At 42.9% G+C, this 17,156-nt stretch overlaps 5 protein-coding genes across 6 annotated transcripts; 1 reads left to right on the top strand and 4 right to left on the bottom strand.

Annotated features, from left to right (window-relative positions):
* The first annotated feature begins 546 nt into the window (after positions 1-546).
* Positions 547-3,668, top strand: LOC6536011 (arrestin domain-containing protein 3). The gene is made up of 5 exons (XM_002096590.4): positions 547-770; positions 874-996; positions 1,591-1,940; positions 2,621-3,176; positions 3,283-3,668. Exons 2-5 carry the CDS (start codon positions 885-887, stop codon positions 3,552-3,554), a joined length of 1,290 nt encoding a protein of 429 aa, XP_002096626.1. The 5' UTR covers positions 547-770; positions 874-884; the 3' UTR covers positions 3,555-3,668.
* A 267-nt stretch (positions 3,669-3,935) lies between these two features.
* LOC6536010 (arrestin domain-containing protein 4) lies at positions 3,936-5,895 on the bottom strand. The gene is made up of 3 exons (XM_002096589.4): positions 5,712-5,895; positions 4,467-5,435; positions 3,936-4,407 (listed from the first exon to the last, which is right to left on the bottom strand). The coding sequence occupies exons 1-3, from the start codon at positions 5,890-5,892 to the stop codon at positions 4,256-4,258; spliced, it is 1,302 nt and encodes a 433-aa protein (XP_002096625.2). The 5' UTR covers positions 5,893-5,895; the 3' UTR covers positions 3,936-4,255.
* A 407-nt stretch (positions 5,896-6,302) lies between these two features.
* LOC6536009 (arrestin domain-containing protein 3) lies at positions 6,303-9,904 on the bottom strand. The gene is made up of 4 exons (XM_002096588.3): positions 9,162-9,904; positions 8,773-9,098; positions 7,925-8,573; positions 6,303-7,038 (listed from the first exon to the last, which is right to left on the bottom strand). The coding sequence occupies exons 1-4, from the start codon at positions 9,271-9,273 to the stop codon at positions 6,644-6,646; spliced, it is 1,482 nt and encodes a 493-aa protein (XP_002096624.2). The 5' UTR covers positions 9,274-9,904; the 3' UTR covers positions 6,303-6,643.
* A 139-nt stretch (positions 9,905-10,043) lies between these two features.
* Positions 10,044-11,651, bottom strand: LOC6536008. Its single transcript, XM_002096587.3, has 3 exons — positions 11,349-11,651; positions 10,471-11,238; positions 10,044-10,411 (listed from the first exon to the last, which is right to left on the bottom strand). The coding sequence occupies exons 1-3, from the start codon at positions 11,464-11,466 to the stop codon at positions 10,227-10,229; spliced, it is 1,071 nt and encodes a 356-aa protein (XP_002096623.2). The 5' UTR covers positions 11,467-11,651; the 3' UTR covers positions 10,044-10,226.
* Positions 11,652-11,797: 146 nt separating this feature from the next.
* Positions 11,798-16,827, bottom strand: LOC6539893 (arrestin domain-containing protein 17). Of its 2 annotated transcripts, none has more exons than XM_015189403.3 (5): positions 16,053-16,827; positions 15,096-15,448; positions 14,066-14,942; positions 13,746-13,925; positions 11,798-12,777 (listed from the first exon to the last, which is right to left on the bottom strand). In XM_015189403.3, exons 1-5 carry the CDS (start codon positions 16,165-16,167, stop codon positions 12,641-12,643), a joined length of 1,662 nt encoding a protein of 553 aa, XP_015044889.1. In that variant the 5' UTR covers positions 16,168-16,827; the 3' UTR covers positions 11,798-12,640. The 2 variants fall into 2 exon arrangements, with proteins under 2 accessions (XP_015044889.1, XP_015044888.1); XM_015189402.3 differs by having other exon boundaries at positions 13,809-13,925.
* Positions 16,828-17,156: the final 329 nt, after the last annotated feature.

The following is a 17,156-nucleotide window of genomic DNA, read 5'->3' as shown; positions in this document are numbered from 1 at the left end:
CTACTACAACCAAAGTTATATTTATATTTCTTGGCAATTTCTATCGATATGCCAAAAGAATTTGGAAACATATTCATTCCTACCTAAGTAACGGCCCGTTTCGTCTTGTATAATAATACCTGCATATTGAAATAGTTTGAGTTTGATAGGTTATAAATTGAGAAACGGACACGGCTATATCGGCTTGGCGCTCCATACTCTCGACCGCGACGATACCCTTTGGTGGCAACGCACCAGGATTGAAAATTGGAACTACTGGGACATTCACGCTTTTATATGCAAATGAGTACAAACCATCGCTACCATCGCTACGTAATCAACTATCTCAGACTTCAGTCCGTGACAAACTAACTTAATATGATTATTTTTCGCCGTATTTTGTAAAAAAAAACACTCGTTTTACAATCTTATGTAAATTTCCAATGAGATATAAAAATGTCAATGTTGAGCAAAGCGTGTTGAGCTTTGCGAGTAACCATCTGATTTTTGTTTACAAATTTAAAGATTTTTGGCCTTATCAATCGTAACAAAACAGCGAATGTCAGTGTAACAACAATAAAGAGAAGAGTGTGGGGCAAAATCCGATGCTCCCCAATATTGTTTTCAGTGAGCGCAAGCTCCAAAGCTCGCTCCTCGCCCCAAACTCTCCATCAGAAAAGCTTTGGCGCTCGAGAAGTGATGATGTCACTAACAACTCAGCTGTTGCAGACGCAGACCGGCTATTATTCTCAGTCTATATCTCACTTTGGGTGCGACGCTTGTGTCTGGCGGTAAATAAATTTCATGTTGAGCGTCGCCACTGAATAAGATCTGGAATTTCTAAATATATATTTGCCAGCACCCACATATTAACGAATCGCTTTCGTTTTCTAGGCGACTCTAAAATGCCTTCCAGCTGCTCTTTTGAGCTTGATCGCCGCGAACCTATTTACTACAGTGGGGAGACGGTCAATGGAAGAGCCATTCTGACCACAACATCCGAAAAGTCTGTAAACGGTGAGTTTTGCTCGTAATGAAGTCAATGGTGCAGATATGCTTTTCAGTAAATCGTTATCTCTATTGACTTTGTTATACTCGTAGTACCAAGCCGGTTGTAACGAATGCAGCAAACAAAGAAGTTTTTCGTGGCGCCAGAAAGTGTTGTGCTCATTATATAAGACGCTTTTAAGTGATCATTTATGTGGCTTTAATTATAGCCAATGTTTAATTCCTATCATCCTAAACTGTAGCTACGAATGACCTAAAGAGCTCAGTTCAACCCCTAATACGAAATTCATTCATAAATTGATTCGTTTTTCAAATTGTCAATTCTGAAAAAAAAACATAAATGCTTTTAAGACGATAATATTGGCATTTATGCAATAAAAACTCGCGAAAAGAGAGCAATAAGTATTTGATACATTTGATAGAGTGGATTAAGTGCACTCTTAATGCTCCATTGGCTTAAATATATGTATACTATGTGGTAAATATGTATATACACGCATTCAAATACAAAGCAAACCTGATTGGTAAAGTTTGTGTATAATATAGTATTGTTAATATAATATCGATAATGCGAAATAACTAACTTTCTGTCACTACGATTAGAGGTATACATTCTCTTTGAGGGCGAATCAAAGGTGCGATGGGACGAGCGTCGAACAAGGACGAGAGGTGGAAAGACTGAGCACTACACGGAGTATTTCCGAGGCAAACAGCAGTACTTGTACACCCGAACCTCAGTCTTTGCATCTGGGAATCTTCCACCAGGTACGCACACCTACAACTTCTGCATTCCGCTGCCCCTGGAATGCCCCTCGTCAGTGGTGGCGCAGTACGGCAAAATCTATTACGAGGTATCCGTGATCATTGATCGCCAGTGGCGCTTCAACAACGTCTTCAAACAGCCACTGACTGTAATACAGACCTACAACCTCAACATGAGTCCCCAATTGCTGGTGAGTACAAAGGATGTTTCTGTGCGAGGTGAAAAATTCACAAAAGTTCAGCTTAGGTTCTTTTTGAGTAAAATAACATGTTCAAATAAAGCGGCTCTGAATCAATGCAGTTATAAATTGTCACGCGAAAGAAATGTAAGGACACTTAGATTAGTCATTCAAGTGTAGTAACATAGCGTGCCTTATAAATGTAAAATCCGAAATGATAAGACCAAAATGGGGAGTGTTCATCAAAGTACAATTCAAAGTTATAGTAAAATGTGCAAACCAAAACAAGAGAGAACGCTATAATCGAGTTCCCCGACTATCTGATACCCATTACTCAGGAAGTGCGAGAGAGAAATCTCAACACTGACAGTTTGTGGCGGCTTGTGGGCGTTGAGACTGGAAGCTGCATGCTTAATCTCAACATTCTAGCTTTAAGTTCCTAAGATCTAGGCGTTCATACGGACAGACGGACGAACAAATGAACGGACATCCTATTGATCCTGATAAAGAATATATGTATATACCGTATGTGGTCAGAAACGCTTCGTTCTGTATACGCTTTTACTCTACGAGTAACGATATTTTTAACGATCTTGTCCCGTTTCTTTTTATTGTTTCTTCTTTAACCATACTCATTATTGTATGTTATAATTAGTTGTATGCAATAATCAATGTACAATTCTTTTGTACAGATGCCTCTAGTTCGCGAGGACATCAAGCACTTCTGCTGTTGGCCCTGTAGGTCAGGACCGGTTCTCTCGACGCTAACAATACCGTTCGGTGGTTACGCACCTGGACAGAAGATACGCTTTACTCTGGAGATCGATAACCAGTCGAGCGGCTATGATCTGGAGGGCATCGAACTGAAGCTAAAGCAAATATACAGATTCCAGGCTCAAACGCCCCACCACAAAACCCGCGAAAAGGAGCTCAGCCTGAACAAAAGTTCTCAGCAGGAGCGTGTGTTGCGTCTCTCAAAGAAAGTAATCGAAGGAACTTTGGCTATTCCAGCAGTACCACCCTCTTCTCGCTCCGATGGCATTATTTCGGTTAGTTACAAAGTGATTCTGACAATCAGCACGGGCGACTGCCACGTGGACTCGGACTTCGAGGTGCCGATTGTAATTGGCACTATACCATTGATCCAAAGTGCCGAGAATCCAGCCAGTGCAGCACAGTGGATACCGGAAACACCGGACACTCCGGCCGGAGCTGCCGCAGATCTGCCTCCCAGTTATGACAAGTGCAGTAAGTATACAGGGAAAACATCAGATAATCTTCATTTGAATCTCCAAATTAAAGTTCTGATCGCTTATGGTGTTTTGTCCAATTCTAAAATGATTTATGTTTTTAGAACCACCAACCTTCGAGGAGGCTACAAACTTTGGAGAAAGGTTCATCGACATCGATCAGGATGAGCACAATCGCACGGATGACTTTATTCCCCGTTACCCCATGTACACCAACTTTGCCATGCCATCGGCTCCACCTCCACCCGCTGAAGAATCGGGATCCATTCAACCCGTTCCCGTTCTATCACTACCTCATGATCCCACTGCCCCAATGAGCGGTCAAAACTATTCGGACCGCCCAACACCATCATACGGTTGGAACTCCAACTCTTAGATAGAACCGAGATAAAATCTGATCAAATGATTTTAATTTGCTTTACCTTTGGATATTAGTAATAAACATATGTCAGTTGATTATCATGCTTGATATGAAACCAAATCTCAGGAATATACATATATAAGCTCTCTAACATGCAGACAGAGTATATACATATAAGCATTTGGAAAACATTTTTATTTAAACTTTTGATAAATAATATCAAATATTTACTTTTATATACCTTTTAATAACAAAAACCACAGCTAAGTAAAGAACTATGATATTTCTAATTTGGTAATGCTACAATCCTTCTTGGAACAAAATTCCACAGAAAATATATTTTTAATTTCCAATTCTAAGCGAATTCAGAAATATGACGCATTGTCCAATATACCTATTCAAATCACCAAAATTCACGATTCCCTATTATTGCCGCTAAATAAGTGAAATAAATTTAATCAGTATAAAAACAAAAACCAACATAGATATTGATTCTTAAAAGAAATATTTCCCTCAATTGGAAATTTCCAGATACTTTCACCTGAAAATCCGGAAAATGTTATTTAAATAACATGAAAACCCTAAATCTACTCCGAAACAATGAAGCAACAATGACGCTATTGTGATAATGGAATAACATATATTATATTTGTGTATTTTTGCTACTAAATGAAATAAATTAGGCGATGTAAAAAAAATAAAGCTGTGGTTTCCATTCATTGGGACTTTACATCCTCCGATTGAGTCTGGTCCATTTCGTAGTAGACATATCGGGGTCTAAAATCCAACTGTTCACCGGACAAGTAGTGCTTGTTGGTCTTATTAAGATTGGTGGCCACCATAAACTCTGCTTCGCGGAAATCCGAAGCTAAATAGTACGACAAAAATAATATAAATTGAGATTCTTTAACACGAGGAGAGACGTACCCAAAGATGTAGTGGAAACGCTGAAATTCGGAACCAACTTTGATGCTGTTTCGACTGGGGGAGTTGGTTGCGGAGCAGTGCCCTCCATTGGTTCTTGCATTAGCAGTTTGCCAGGACACGGCGGCGTCACATTGCCAATGATGACCGGCATCCGGGCCGCAATGAAGCGTTTTTCCTGCTGGGTCGTGAGCAGCACCTCCACCTCGTAGTTAAGCTGCAGGCAGGCACATCCTGCCGCACTCAAGGTGGCCGCAGTTTGGGGTACTTGCAGCATGTGCAAATGCTGAAAATTTTGAAGTTCTCCACGGGGCAGGTTGTGTAGCTCGTGGCGGCTGCTTACAACAGTTTGCCGCTCAACCTTGCTCTCCATGCGCTTGGGCTTATTCCTTAAGTGGGCAACGTAAGTGCTGATCTGAACAAGAGAATAAACCACTTCGCGAAGTAGCAATTTCTCCGGGTTGTGCAGCTTTACATGAACAGAAATACCGGCTCCTGGCGAATAACCCTGCCTGGGAATCTGGATCTGCAGATGCAGTGGCTTCATCCAGAACTTAAGCCGAGGAGTCTGCTCGTAAATCTGGAACTCACAGCTCCGAGTCTCCTGGCTTAAAGAGTTCTGTGGGAAAATCTGCAATTGGCGTACATGGAGCACCTCCTGCGGACGATCTGCACTGCTGTGGATGAGCACTTGGAGTGTGTACCGTATGTGTCCGTGGGCCCCCTCGAAGTTTCCTGCACAGTTCTTGGGCAGCTTCACATGGAAACCGTAATTGTAGGTGCCCGCCTCCATGATCTGTGGCTGTGCGACCTCCGAGCCCACAAAATAATCGATTTTGGCAAAAAAATCCACGCGATAATCAAAGTCCAAGCTCTGAAGCACCACTTGCGGGTCGTTTTTCTTTTTATTCTTCTGCTTTTGGGGCTGCTGCCATGCGGTGCTCGCATATACATTGGCCTCCAAGCATATTGCTGAAATAAATAGCAAAAATATTAATGAAATAAAAAAGGGATTACTGTAATTAATATGTATATATTTACAAATATTGTTCAAGTTACAATTATGAAAAGTTACTAATCAATTTTGCCATCGATAAGCTCACTAAAAGGTATTAGCAATTTGTGTTCCACCGACAAGCACTATCAGCAATTTGGCAGTCCTTAAAAGAAACCAGATCTTGATCGGTGATTCAGCGGCACCGATGGCTATTTTAAATGGGGTAGCCCATGAGTCACGCTCCAACTTACCTTTGATTAGGGCACGCTCCGAAAGGGTCAAATAGACGTGACCATTGACCGTATCTCCGGCCCGATAGGCCCCCCGTGGGTTGTCCAACTGGATCTCACAGCGGTGGCTCATTCTGCTCAGCGTTCTGCTCTTTGTTGACAGCTCGACTGCTAACCAATGTCTGGCAGTTGTTGACAACATGCCCGCCCATTAAGAACGGGACTGAACGCGGCCTTATCGTTTATACTAGGTGTGAATGCTACCACAACCATGGCTATTATCTCTAGAGCTATATCTTATCTGGCCTAGGACGCTGCCAGCTAAGTGCCAAACAATTTGTAATTTAATTAAAACGCGTTACATTGGATGGCAGGTGTAGCCTACATATGTGAGAAAGGTTCGGGTATATCACGAACTCAAGGACTCGCAAGGCCAGTGATGAGTAGTAATTTTCTGTAAATAGCCAGACAAAATAATCGACATTTCAAGACACACAATTAATTTAGCACGGCTAAGTCAAAGCCCATGAGCGAATATTTCGTTTATCTTTCAATAAGTTATTAAAATAGTTTTACATCAGCACGCCACACAAAATATAATTCACAAGCTGATTGTTTGTATACTGCAATTATTTATTGTCCACTTAAGAACGCATTAATTGGTACTTACAATAGTTAGTAAATGTATGAAGTCGATTACATATATTTTAACCGTTAATTTAGACGTATGTATAAGAGCGGTAATAAGTATGCTAGAAAAAGGAGATTTTGGCACTCAATAAGTTCGATTTGATCAATTTTGGATGGTACGCGAGTGTACAAATTTGCGCAATGAAAGCTCACTAAAACTAAACGACGGACTAGGATCCGGCCTAAAAATCCTGTATAAGCCTTAGTCTTGAACACTTAAGTTACTTATTACTGGGGATGGCAATACGTAAGACACTTTTGCTTTAGAACAGGTGCTCGTCCTGTAGATCCTCCTCGACCACTGAAACTTGTGCCCGCTGAGTTGGCCGATGCACCTGGGCAGTCACATCCACATCTTGTGCCTCTTGCTCCTGCTCCTGCTCCTGCTCCTGCTCCTCGACGTGTTCGGACAGTGGACCACAGAGGGATCCGAAAGTGTCCAGACTCCGGCCTGTGTGATCCGTGTTAAGCGATCCGTACGACCTGTAGATGTGCATATCCAAGCCAGAGTCCTCCAATCCGTGGGCCGGAGCGGTCCCAATGAGAGTGGAAAATCCAGGAAACTTGGGCAAGTGAATACGCTGCTGGACAGCTGCGGGGTTACTCCCTAATGTTTGCTGACTGCCTGCCAAGGTAGCAAAACTGAAAGAGGGCGGCACTGCAAATGGAAGTATTGAAAAGCTAATCAAGTTGTATGACGATCTCAGGAAAAGCACCTTTTGATATAATTTTATTGACTTGGATGTGGTCCCTAGACTTTATTCAGCTATCAATTGAAATTTTTGTTAACATTAATGTTAAGGACTTGATGGATTTCCCTTTCAAATGTTGGTTTAAATGAATTGCCAATATTGTAAATCGGGATTATTTCGTATTATAAACTCGCGGAATAAATAGGTGGAGAATAGCCCTATAATCTTTATAATACACGTTCCTCGTGGAGTAAGAGCGTATACTAATTCGTTGAAAAGTATATAACAGGGAGAAGGAAGCGTTTCCGACCATATTATATATAGTATATATATGCTGAATCTCAACTTTCTAGCTTTTATAGTTCCTAAGATCTCGACACTCATACGGACGGAGAGACGGACATGGCCAGATCGACTTTATATGATCGGAAACTCTGATAGTTAGAAAATCTTTTTTTTGTTATCGATTAGCAGCTGCGTCAGAGTCATTTAAAAATAAATAATTTAATCAATGGATATCCATACACACAAGAAATTATGATCAGTGCTCTTTACAAGGTCAAGTTCACTTAAACAGTAACTTTAATTTCTATTCTAAGCAAAAGTTACCGAATTATACAAAAGGATTTCATAATCAATAGAAAACCAAATCTGTCGTCCAACTAATTATATTTTAAAACTTGTTAAATACTAATTAAATAATATATCGCACGATCAAAGGAATATTATATATTTATACTTTAATAATGTATAATTAATTTAATTATACTACTTTAATAAATTAGTTCATTTGTGTGATGATGATTTCACTTATGCGCATTTCAATTGAAAATAAGAACAAATAAAACTTACGGCAACTGTCGTAAGATGGTGGCTCGTCGTCTTCGATCACCCGATGCGGCTCGTCGGTGGCCGGATCTGTTTCTCCGGCGGACTCCTCCTCCACTGTTTGCGGCCTGGGAGTGACCCGCTCGATGAGGCGCTGTCTCTCCGGCGTGGGCGTCCTCCGCACTGGCTGCTGGGTGTGAACCGAGTCCCTGAGGTGTTGCAAGGAGGTGGTGCCCACGATGATGGGCACCGAAAGGTCCGTGTCATAGTGAAAGTAACCCGTCTTCAGCTTTACCTGCAGTGTGTAGTGCAGAAAGACGATGTAGTTGGGATTCAGGGTGGATCGGGGCGTGTCCATGGGCATACAGATGCTGGACTCGTACTGCCGCTTGGACAGGCGCAGAGTGCGGTCCGAGATCAGCTCCTTGACCAGCGTTTTGGAGTAGAAGTTCCGCTTCACGGGTTTTCGGGACAGAAAGACGAAGTGCTGCTTAATGGATACCTCCACGCCGATGATATCGTAGTGTGGCGATTGGTTGTCCACCTCCAGCCGGAAGGGCACCTCTTGAAGGGGCGTGAATCCGGAGGCGGGCAAGGTCAATGTGGAGCAGATGGGACCCGAAATGCAGGGCCAGTGGCAGAGATACTTCAGGTTCTCGTCCTTGACAGGCAGCTAATGTAGGGAAATGTATTTATTGAGTGATTGGTATGTTTGGTGTGATTTGAACAGCACTCGAATTATTTTGGTAGTGTTCCTTAAATCTTAACATTAACTATTCTAAAATCAATTACAAATTTAAAACATTTTTCATTAATGCAAAATGCACTATGTTTTATATCTCTGCAATATACACAAAAGTAGAAGTACTCACTGAAAACTCTGCATTGTAGTTGAGATCCAGGGTCTGCACCACGTTGATAGGCTTCCGGAACACCTCGTCAAAGCCCCAGGGCTTGTCGATGGTCAGCGAGATGGTGTAGGCTATGTAGCCGTAGGGACCCTTGCAGGTACTGGGGCAGTCCGGAGGAATCCTGAGGGTGAGGACATATACGTGGACCCCGGCCCGGAAGAGGGTGTTATCGAACACATTGGTGCGGGAGTGTAAATATTGCTGATGGCCCGAGTAGTTGGCCGTCTCGCTCTTGCCGCTCATCGACCACTGAACCTTGGCCTCGCCCTCCAGAGTTACATATACGGCTGAGGATTTCGGAACTTGTAGTCTTTCCAGGGGGTAAGAAGTTAGGACTACATGGAACTCACCATTGACTCGCTTCACCTTGTCCGTACGCAGCAAAATGCGACCACTGATGTACTCCCCACTATTGTAGACCGGATTCAGGCGATCCAGCTGAAAGACACAGGTGGTGGGCATGGCTGCTGCACTTGCTTCCGGCTCGAGTTGACCGAATCTTCAATCTTCACTGCCAGTTCATCACTACTACTTCTGTGCTTCTGGGCTTTACGAAGAGACGGAGCAGCAAACAACCGCAACCCAACTTCCACACAGCCAGACGCGCACTAAGTTCTGAACGGCGAGTTCTTTGTCAGCATCCGACGCCATCGGGCTTTCGCTTTCCGGGGAGCGGAGTCTCGGGGCGACCGAATCAATAAGCTGGCGCCTTGCGTCTGTGTAGCCGTCTACTGTCTGCTTCTGGTCTAATATTTCAGCGCGAACCGTTCGGAAATGGAGCAGCTTTTGGCCGTGGGTCCTTTCGGTTTCCTTTGTTTCGCTTTGGCCAGCACACACGCACACACACCCTCGCTCATGAGCTGGCTGAAATGGTGGACGAAAGCCAACGGGGCGGATGCTGGCGAGGTCAGGAGCCCATATCCACCACATACTGGGGTACATTTCAGTTATTACCATATATCAACCGTCGATACAACGGCCGAAAGAATGTCAACAAAACCGAGTAGTGCGTCACAACAAGCACTTTGTTTTCGGGGTGTTGGCTGTAACCCTTGGCCACTTTGCTGCCGCATAACGTGGCACAATTAGGAGCCCGAAATTATTTGGGCACTCACTCCATTAATCCGGCATGCATAATTCCGATAATGAGAGCGTGCCAGTTGGCTGGGTAATAGGAGCCTGCATAAAATGCGAAGTTCACAGTCAAAAGGGGAATAATTTTCACATTTTAATTATGTATTACACGTATCTCAAATTTATTGGGAAGAGTAAAAAAAATACTTGGGGAAAAAAATTTTGTGTGTGTAAGCCACCTCGAATCCACTTGTTTGTTTGGCTTACGTATTTCAAGTTCAATTATGTTGAATTCTACAATTTGCAATAGCTTGGCACTGAAATTCCAGACTCGGCACGTGTCAGGGTAGCACTTTCTTAAAAAAGTATTGCAATGCTAATTGCACGTACGACTGTTTTCTCTTTGGGCCTTTGAGCAACTTGATGCGTTCACAATGATTGCTCAGCGCCAAGGCGTCAATTTCCCGGGAACAGCTGTGGGCCAGAAACTGATTAACTGGCCCAAGCAGCTCGCTATGGCTAAGGGCTAAAAGGGACAATAATTAATTACTTGTGGCCCTATTAATGGGGAACATGTGGACTTACCCATATTTACGAAGCAATGTTGGGAAGATTCCAAAGAAGAATATACGGGGGGTGCAACAGTGGCCACGAAAATGGGTAGTTTGATTGGGGCATTCAAGAAGTTGGATGTCTCAATATAATAACTGATTTGTATAGGTTCCATCTGATCTGAGTGACTCATAATGGGGGCTATCAAAGGTAGGCGAAGATTGCCATTTAATTTGGGACTCTCGGCCAAAACTTGTGTCACTGTCTTGGTTTTGGCCTTTGGCTGCTGACTAGTGTAGCTGATTTTTTTGCACAAGCGGGTTAGAAAGTCCTGGACTCCATCTTTGGAATGGATTTCATAGCTTACACTTTGACCCGGAACAAAGACACTTCGAGGGAGTGTAAGGGCCATATTCGAAGTCTCCATGTATTGGGGTTTGAGATCATCGAATTCCAGACTCTTTCGTATCGCCAATCGCTGATGAAAGCTTTTGTTATGTTTCCCACCTCTTTCGAGAACAACCTTTAGCGTATACTCCACATTGCCAAAAGGAAGCCTACAGGTGGCTGGAAGATGTTCAGGAAACTGAAACTTAAAGTCACCCAATCGAAAAGTACCAGGCTCTAGCCGAAGAGCTTCGGTCAACTTTTTCGTTTGACTTATGTGCACCATGCTGCCGTTGTAATCCACTTTGGCGTAGTCCAGGTTTCCGGTACTATCATTGTGCTCGATTTCCGGCTGACCTCGAAGTGACTCCCGCCAGTGAACAGTCGAGACTCCATGGAGAGTGATACTTGCGCCTGTTGAATGGGGAACAACAGCAAGATCAGCATAACAGATTGTCCAACTGCTGGCACCACTTTCGCCTATCTAATCACTAAACCAACTCATTTGCCTAATGGCATCTTACCCTCTAATTTGAAATTTTTTTTCCCGTCGACTGTCACAGTGAGTGATCCCGAAATTTGCTCGCCGGTGTAATAAATGGCAGCGGCACGCGATAAGTTAAATTCACAATTTATTGGCATTTTCAGTGGTATGGAGTAGCTCTATTATATGTGTGGTTTTTACTAAATTTCGCATTCACGCGACTGAGACTCCAGTTGCGACCTCGCCAACGGACGGCAAACAAGTGACTGTGACAACTTGAGGTTTCAGCCGGAGCCGTTGGAGGTCTGAAAAAGTTTTTCCACACGAGTCGTCTGAATGAGAAATGGTTGCTGTTTTACTGCTAATTTGGCCAGAAGTCTGTTTTGGCCGCAGCGAAAAAAAATATGTATATTAAGCTTTATGGTCCAGCTCAGTGACTGAGATTTTCTGCTGATAATACCGTGTACAGGATGTAAATGTTACTACAGCTTTTAGGTGTACGTAATATATTTTGCTTGTTTTGCTTTATTGAATCGGATTTAATGGATTTAAAGACAGTTAAGACTTAGGAATAGACTTATATGATTGTTGGTTAGACTGGCGCTTTAATAAGAGGAAGTACAAAGTATATAGTAAGACAACGCATTCTAAAAGTAATCGCTTGTATATAAACTAGAGCAAAAGAGACTTTTATATACCATTAGTTGGACAATATTTTGTTTAGACACCTAAAAAAATGGTGATGTGATGATTTTAAATAATAAAAAACAAAGTACAATTTAGCTAATCCTTGCTTGTAAATTTCTTATAGATTTATAAATACAATTTTCGATATTGGAAAATGTTAGTTTCGCGGCTAATTTCGACTCTCCCTTTGGTAAAATTGTGCAGATTTTTTTTAATATTACGGCTAAATGAGTTCATCTAACTTCTCACTACGTTGTTCACATATATTTAGCCAGCGACCACTGATCAGGTTGTATGTTCAATCTGTTTACAATTAGCATTACTTAAAAAATAATTTTATAAGATTAGTTAAAAAAGGGGAAATAAGGATAAGAAGAGAAAGCCTTGTAGAGAGGTTGGATAAAATAATTAAGTAACCCAATTGCATTTTAGCTTAGATAGCGTTCTTCTCCAAAATATTCCATTCCGCTTTGGTTTTGTAAAAATGTGCTCGATTTGCCATTTGCAATTTTAAATTACGCCCTGCTTTAAGTTCTACTATACGTTAGCACATTGGGTTAAATTTTTCAATCCTCAGTATTTTGATTTCGATTAATATGTCGGCTTTTTGGTTTAGATTTCCGTATCGTGTAGTCCCAGGAAGTCTCATTTCTTCTCAGAGGTGAGGGACGACTCTCCTCCTCGTGTGTTCGTGGTCACCTCCTCATCCGTCTCCGGTGCCGCCGAGTCCTGGCAGCTCAGTGTGAGACGCAGCCGGGAACTGGACTCATCGTAGAGCGTCTCTACGGTTTCGGGTTTCGAAGGAAAAGGTGGTGGGGTCGTGAATGGACGGTACAAAATGTAGCATGTTTTGGGGCGGTAACAAGAGAATAAATTTACAAGATAAGCACATTTTAAAATTGATTCTGCTCGGCTTACGTCTAATTAACAGAGAAATGCATATTAGGAAAGTAGAAAAAGTTAAGATATGCTTTTAAAGTTTATAAAACGTTCTTAATTAGTATTTGATAAATATATTTGTCTTAAACATTAAAAGACGCCATATTATAGAATCAGCGAACGTCACTATATATTTAAAAATTGATAAATGTTTTTGGTTCAGATGCATATATATTGTAGTCGTTTTAGCTAAAAATTTAATTCATATTAAGTAAATATTATAAAAAACGCATATGTATATGTATTTATGGAAGGAAATGGATAAATTATATATTAAGAATAGTAAAACAATTTTTATTAATTTAAGTTCTATAATTATATATGTAATTATAATGCAATAAAACGTGCAATTATTTTAGATACACTATTTTATAGAATAGGAATAAAGTTTAATTCATTAAAGTGATATGGACAAGTAAGTAATGAGATGCAACTGAAATGAGATAGGCTTAACAGACACTCAAGGACAGCATTAAACTTTAAAATTCAGACGTCCCTTTCAACGGGTTATGAAATTCTTCTTATCAGACATGAACAAACTTTAATATTGAAATGAAGTTCCTTTGGTTTTGGACAGACAAGTTTTATCTCGCGTTCAATCTCAATACTTGAACATAAAAAAGATGGTATATGAAAATGATCTAACTACTATCAAGTAAAGGAATAAAAAAGAACATAGAAAAAGCCACTCAGCCATTCAATTGATTGGATAATTTTTCACATTAAGCATTTGCTTCTTTAGTAAACAATTTTTGTTTTTTTTTGTTTTGATGGGGGTTTTATGTGTCGGATTCATTAGAATCATCACTACCGGGCGGTATGGTCGGTGTCTCGTAATCGTAATAGACCGGATAACGCGGCTTAAAGGGCTCACTTGTGGTGACATCAGCCTGAGCGGACAAAATGCTGCTCATGCTAACGTTGGTCAAGAACTCAGTGTCATCGCAGAACTTCTCACTTAGAGCCATGGCGTCTTCATACGAGGGCGGCACTGTAAGAAAAAGAGTTGTAATAGGTCCATTCGGTACAACAATATACATAAATATGATGCTCAAAACTAAATTGATGTTAATTACAAAAATTAATTACAAAAGTTTCAATTTCAAAGGCAGGCTGAATTCGGTGTCTTACTCATGGGTATATAGTCCGGGGGATTATCGCTATCACTGGTCACGAATATCGCTGGCATGGCCGTTGGCCTGAGGGCGGCAGTTGTTGGCGTTGATGAGGGCGTGGAGCTTGTGGGCGTGGGACTGGCACTCACTATCATATTCGTATTGCTATTGGTCGGCAGTAGTCCACCCACAAGGCGTCCATGATTGTTGTTGTTGTTGTTGTTAATGGAGCTGATACGTCGAAGCTGAACTGAGGCACTTGTCCGGTCCCGATCTCTATCTCTTTCGCGATCCATATTCATAACCCTATCATTATCCCTATCCCGATCCCGATCCCGATCTCGAACCCTTTGGCGCTGCTGCGTCGACATTTGTAAATTTTGACTAACTACTTGGTGCTGTGGCTGCTGGCGATTAAATCGCAGAAGGGCCTCCGGACCATCCATGATCGGAATACTGCCGATGGTCAGAGGAATCTTTAGCTTTAGTTTCCAGTGAAACTCCGTGGGATTCACAATGATCTTAATCGAATAGTTAACGCTAATGGGGCACGTCGGCTTCACCGAAGTGGGCGGTATCGAGGGCAGGTCGAGATACCCCCTGTACACCTTCCTCGACCATCTCAGCACGTTTCCGAACTGCTTCCGCGCTATCAGGTGCTTGTCGTAGCGGTACTCATGCTGCGGGTCGTGCGACTCGTAGCTCACCTCCTGCTTCAGCTTGACCTCGCACTCGGTGATGTCGATCGAGGACTCATTATTGATGTACAGCACAAAGTGGATCTTCTGGCCGGGCGCATATCCGCAGTACGGCGTCGAGAACTTCACCGTAAGCGGTCCTGTGGGGCAGCAGAAGCTCCAGAAGCGCTTTCGATCGAGGATCTCCAGTGGAACCTGGGGAAACCGGTGCATTAGCAGTAGTCTCAATAATTTATGATAGGAGGGTAAAATCTATTAGCCTATTAATGAAACCACAACAAACAAACCCATTTATGCCTACATGCAACCTTTTGGGTCGCCCATTGACTACGTCTATTAAACACTTACCCTGTAAATGGCATCAGCGTTTAGGTCCAGCGGCTGTATCACCGTAAATGGCAGCTTGAAGACCTTCGGGTGGCGAGCGGCCCTTTCGATCGTCGTTATGATCTCGTAGTGGATCTGGCCATACTTGCCGTCGAACGACGTGGGCAGATTGTCGGGCAGAATCACGTGGAAGGTGTACGAGTACTCGCCGGCCGGCCAGTCGAAGCTCGAGTTGTTCGCGCAGGATCCGAGGACGTAGGACCGCGAGGACAGATACGATCGGTAGGCACGGCACATGGCGCGCTCGCTGTCGCGCGGATATCCCTTTTTTATCCAGCGTATCTTGGCATAGCCGCTGACGGTAACGTGGATGCCTGAAAGTATTCCCCACCCCGCTGTGATTAGGGATTGCGGAAAGTAATTGCAAGGCGCGACAGCCGAAACAGCGACTCATCGCTGCCGTCAGACGCCTAAACTATTATCTAAAACTATAAATTAGATTTATTGCGTCAAAAAATGTGAAAGCCTTTAGATTGTATAGAAAAGCCTAAACATTTAAATGATATTTCAAAAACGTACAAACTATTCCAAATTTGACCCAAGTCAGATGACTGAGCCACTATTTTGCGCGTGTAAATGGCTTTTGCAAAAAAACGAAAACTAACAAATAACCACGCCTTTAACGAGTTCATGGATATCTGAAAATGGCGGCATGCCAAGAGCAGCACAACAACTGCAGGATATTCCACAGTGGCAGTCACAACAGCCACGTATTTTTGGGGGCAGGGCGCAGGGAACAACGATTAATAGTAGAGCACGTTGAAATCGGCGCCCGGTGGGAGATACATTTTAATATTGCCATTAGCTGGTGGCCTTCGTGCATTTAAATGCACACCGAAATGCCAAGTGACCGCATCACTCATACGCCCCGTGAGTCATGGACAGCGCTTATAGCGTAGTATACGTTAGGGGGCTCACCTTTAATGCGCTTCGTGGCGTCGACGCTGAGATCAACAACGCCGGATAGCTCCTGTCCGGCATAGTAGACACCTTGTGGATTATTATCAAATGATATAAGGCACTCAATGGGCATATATTGCTATATAGCTGTCGTTTGTGTTTGTGTTTGTGTTTGTGAGTCCGCTTGTTCCCCCCGTCGATCCGTCTGTGTTAGTGGTGTGTTTGTGTGCTTGTATGTGTGGGTTTGTTACTGTGACCTGTGCAAAAATCAGACCACAGATGTAAAAATATCACTTTTCCCTCGCTGGCTGGAGAGTATGAATTGAAGAATTTTGGAAATGGGCTGTCTCGTTCATTTGCTATATGTCATCAAGCCATTTGCACTTTGCCTTTGTCGCCTTTGTGGCACTCGCAGTGCATTTTATCGGCACCCAGCGCCCTACACACATGCACACGAGAAATTCGTTAACGCTTTCCACGAGCCACCGACCGTCCAACCTCAAAATTCCTTCCGCCGTAACCTACTTTTCCCTGCACGCACTCAACCGACGGGGCAATCACTTATGGATATTTGGAACTATTCGCAGCATTAACACGGCCGTGGCATATTAATTATACTTGGTGCTTTCCTGTGGCCCCCAATTGTCAGTCTGTCTGTCCGCTCGTCCGCCTATCGCAACGATTCCGGGCTTGAGCTCCTTTTTGGCGTTTCGGTTTGTTTCAATTCGATTCAACTCTCGCTCGCCGCTCACAGCAAACACGTCCAGCAGCCGTTCGTGTTGGATTTGCTCTACCCGCATGTCATCATGTCGCAAGGGTCCAAGCTGAGAGCCGAGCGTAGGATATACGTACTCGGGTCGCTCGGGAAATCCGACAGGACCTGCGGCTCGCAAGAACAACAACCCCCTGAGAAAGCCGCCGCGCTGAGAGTCACGCACACGTGCTGCCGCTGTTTGTTTTTGTACACATTTTTCGCAATGGCAGAGTTGTCAAAGCCTTGATGCGAATAATATTATTTTCTCTTATCGTTCGAAAATTAGTGTTTTCAAATTGTATTTCATATATTCGTGTGCACAAAATTGAATTCCAGCATATTTGCAGTTTGGTTTAAAATCGCTCTTA

Source organism: Drosophila yakuba, chromosome 3R (assembly GCF_016746365.2).
Source record: "Drosophila yakuba strain Tai18E2 chromosome 3R, Prin_Dyak_Tai18E2_2.1, whole genome shotgun sequence".
Classification (NCBI taxonomy): Eukaryota; Metazoa; Arthropoda; class Insecta; order Diptera; family Drosophilidae; genus Drosophila; species Drosophila yakuba.
This window is presented reverse-complemented; position numbering and strand designations above follow the sequence as displayed.

Excerpts from the sequence above, each read along its gene's own strand:
- LOC6536009 (XM_002096588.3), bottom strand. The coding sequence starts at position 9,273 with ATGCCCACCACCTGTGTCTTTCAGCTGGATCGCCTGAATCCGGTCTAC. Across the intron at positions 9,099-9,161 it reads CAAGGTGAAGCGAGTCAATG|CCGTATATGTAACTCTGGAG; the intron begins GTGAGTTCCATG and ends CGAAATCCTCAG. Across the intron at positions 7,039-7,924 it reads ACCATCTTACGACAGTTGCC|TGCCGCCCTCTTTCAGTTTT; the intron begins GTAAGTTTTATT and ends TTCCATTTGCAG.
- LOC6536010 (XM_002096589.4), bottom strand. The coding sequence starts at position 5,892 with ATGTTGTCAACAACTGCCAGACATTGGTTAGCAGTCGAGCTGTCAACA. Across the intron at positions 5,436-5,711 it reads GGAGCGTGCCCTAATCAAAG|CAATATGCTTGGAGGCCAAT; the intron begins GTAAGTTGGAGC and ends TATTTATTTCAG. Across the intron at positions 4,408-4,466 it reads CGTTTCCACTACATCTTTGG|CTTCGGATTTCCGCGAAGCA; the intron begins GTACGTCTCTCC and ends CGTACTATTTAG.
- LOC6539893 (XM_015189403.3), bottom strand. The coding sequence starts at position 16,167 with ATGCCCATTGAGTGCCTTATATCATTTGATAATAATCCACAAGGTGTC. Across the intron at positions 13,926-14,065 it reads CCCGGACTATATACCCATGA|TGCCGCCCTCGTATGAAGAC; the intron begins GTAAGACACCGA and ends TTTTTCTTACAG. Across the intron at positions 12,778-13,745 it reads GACACCGACCATACCGCCCG|AGACGCTCTACGATGAGTCC; the intron begins GTAGTGATGATT and ends CCGAAACCGTAG.
- LOC6536008 (XM_002096587.3), bottom strand. The coding sequence starts at position 11,466 with ATGCCAATAAATTGTGAATTTAACTTATCGCGTGCCGCTGCCATTTAT. Across the intron at positions 11,239-11,348 it reads AAAAAATTTCAAATTAGAGG|GCGCAAGTATCACTCTCCAT; the intron begins GTAAGATGCCAT and ends CCCATTCAACAG. Across the intron at positions 10,412-10,470 it reads ACATTGCTTCGTAAATATGG|CCCTTAGCCATAGCGAGCTG; the intron begins GTAAGTCCACAT and ends TGTCCCTTTTAG.
- LOC6536011 (XM_002096590.4), top strand. The coding sequence starts at position 885 with ATGCCTTCCAGCTGCTCTTTTGAGCTTGATCGCCGCGAACCTATTTAC. Across the intron at positions 1,941-2,620 it reads ACATGAGTCCCCAATTGCTG|ATGCCTCTAGTTCGCGAGGA; the intron begins GTGAGTACAAAG and ends TCTTTTGTACAG. Across the intron at positions 3,177-3,282 it reads TCCCAGTTATGACAAGTGCA|AACCACCAACCTTCGAGGAG; the intron begins GTAAGTATACAG and ends TTATGTTTTTAG.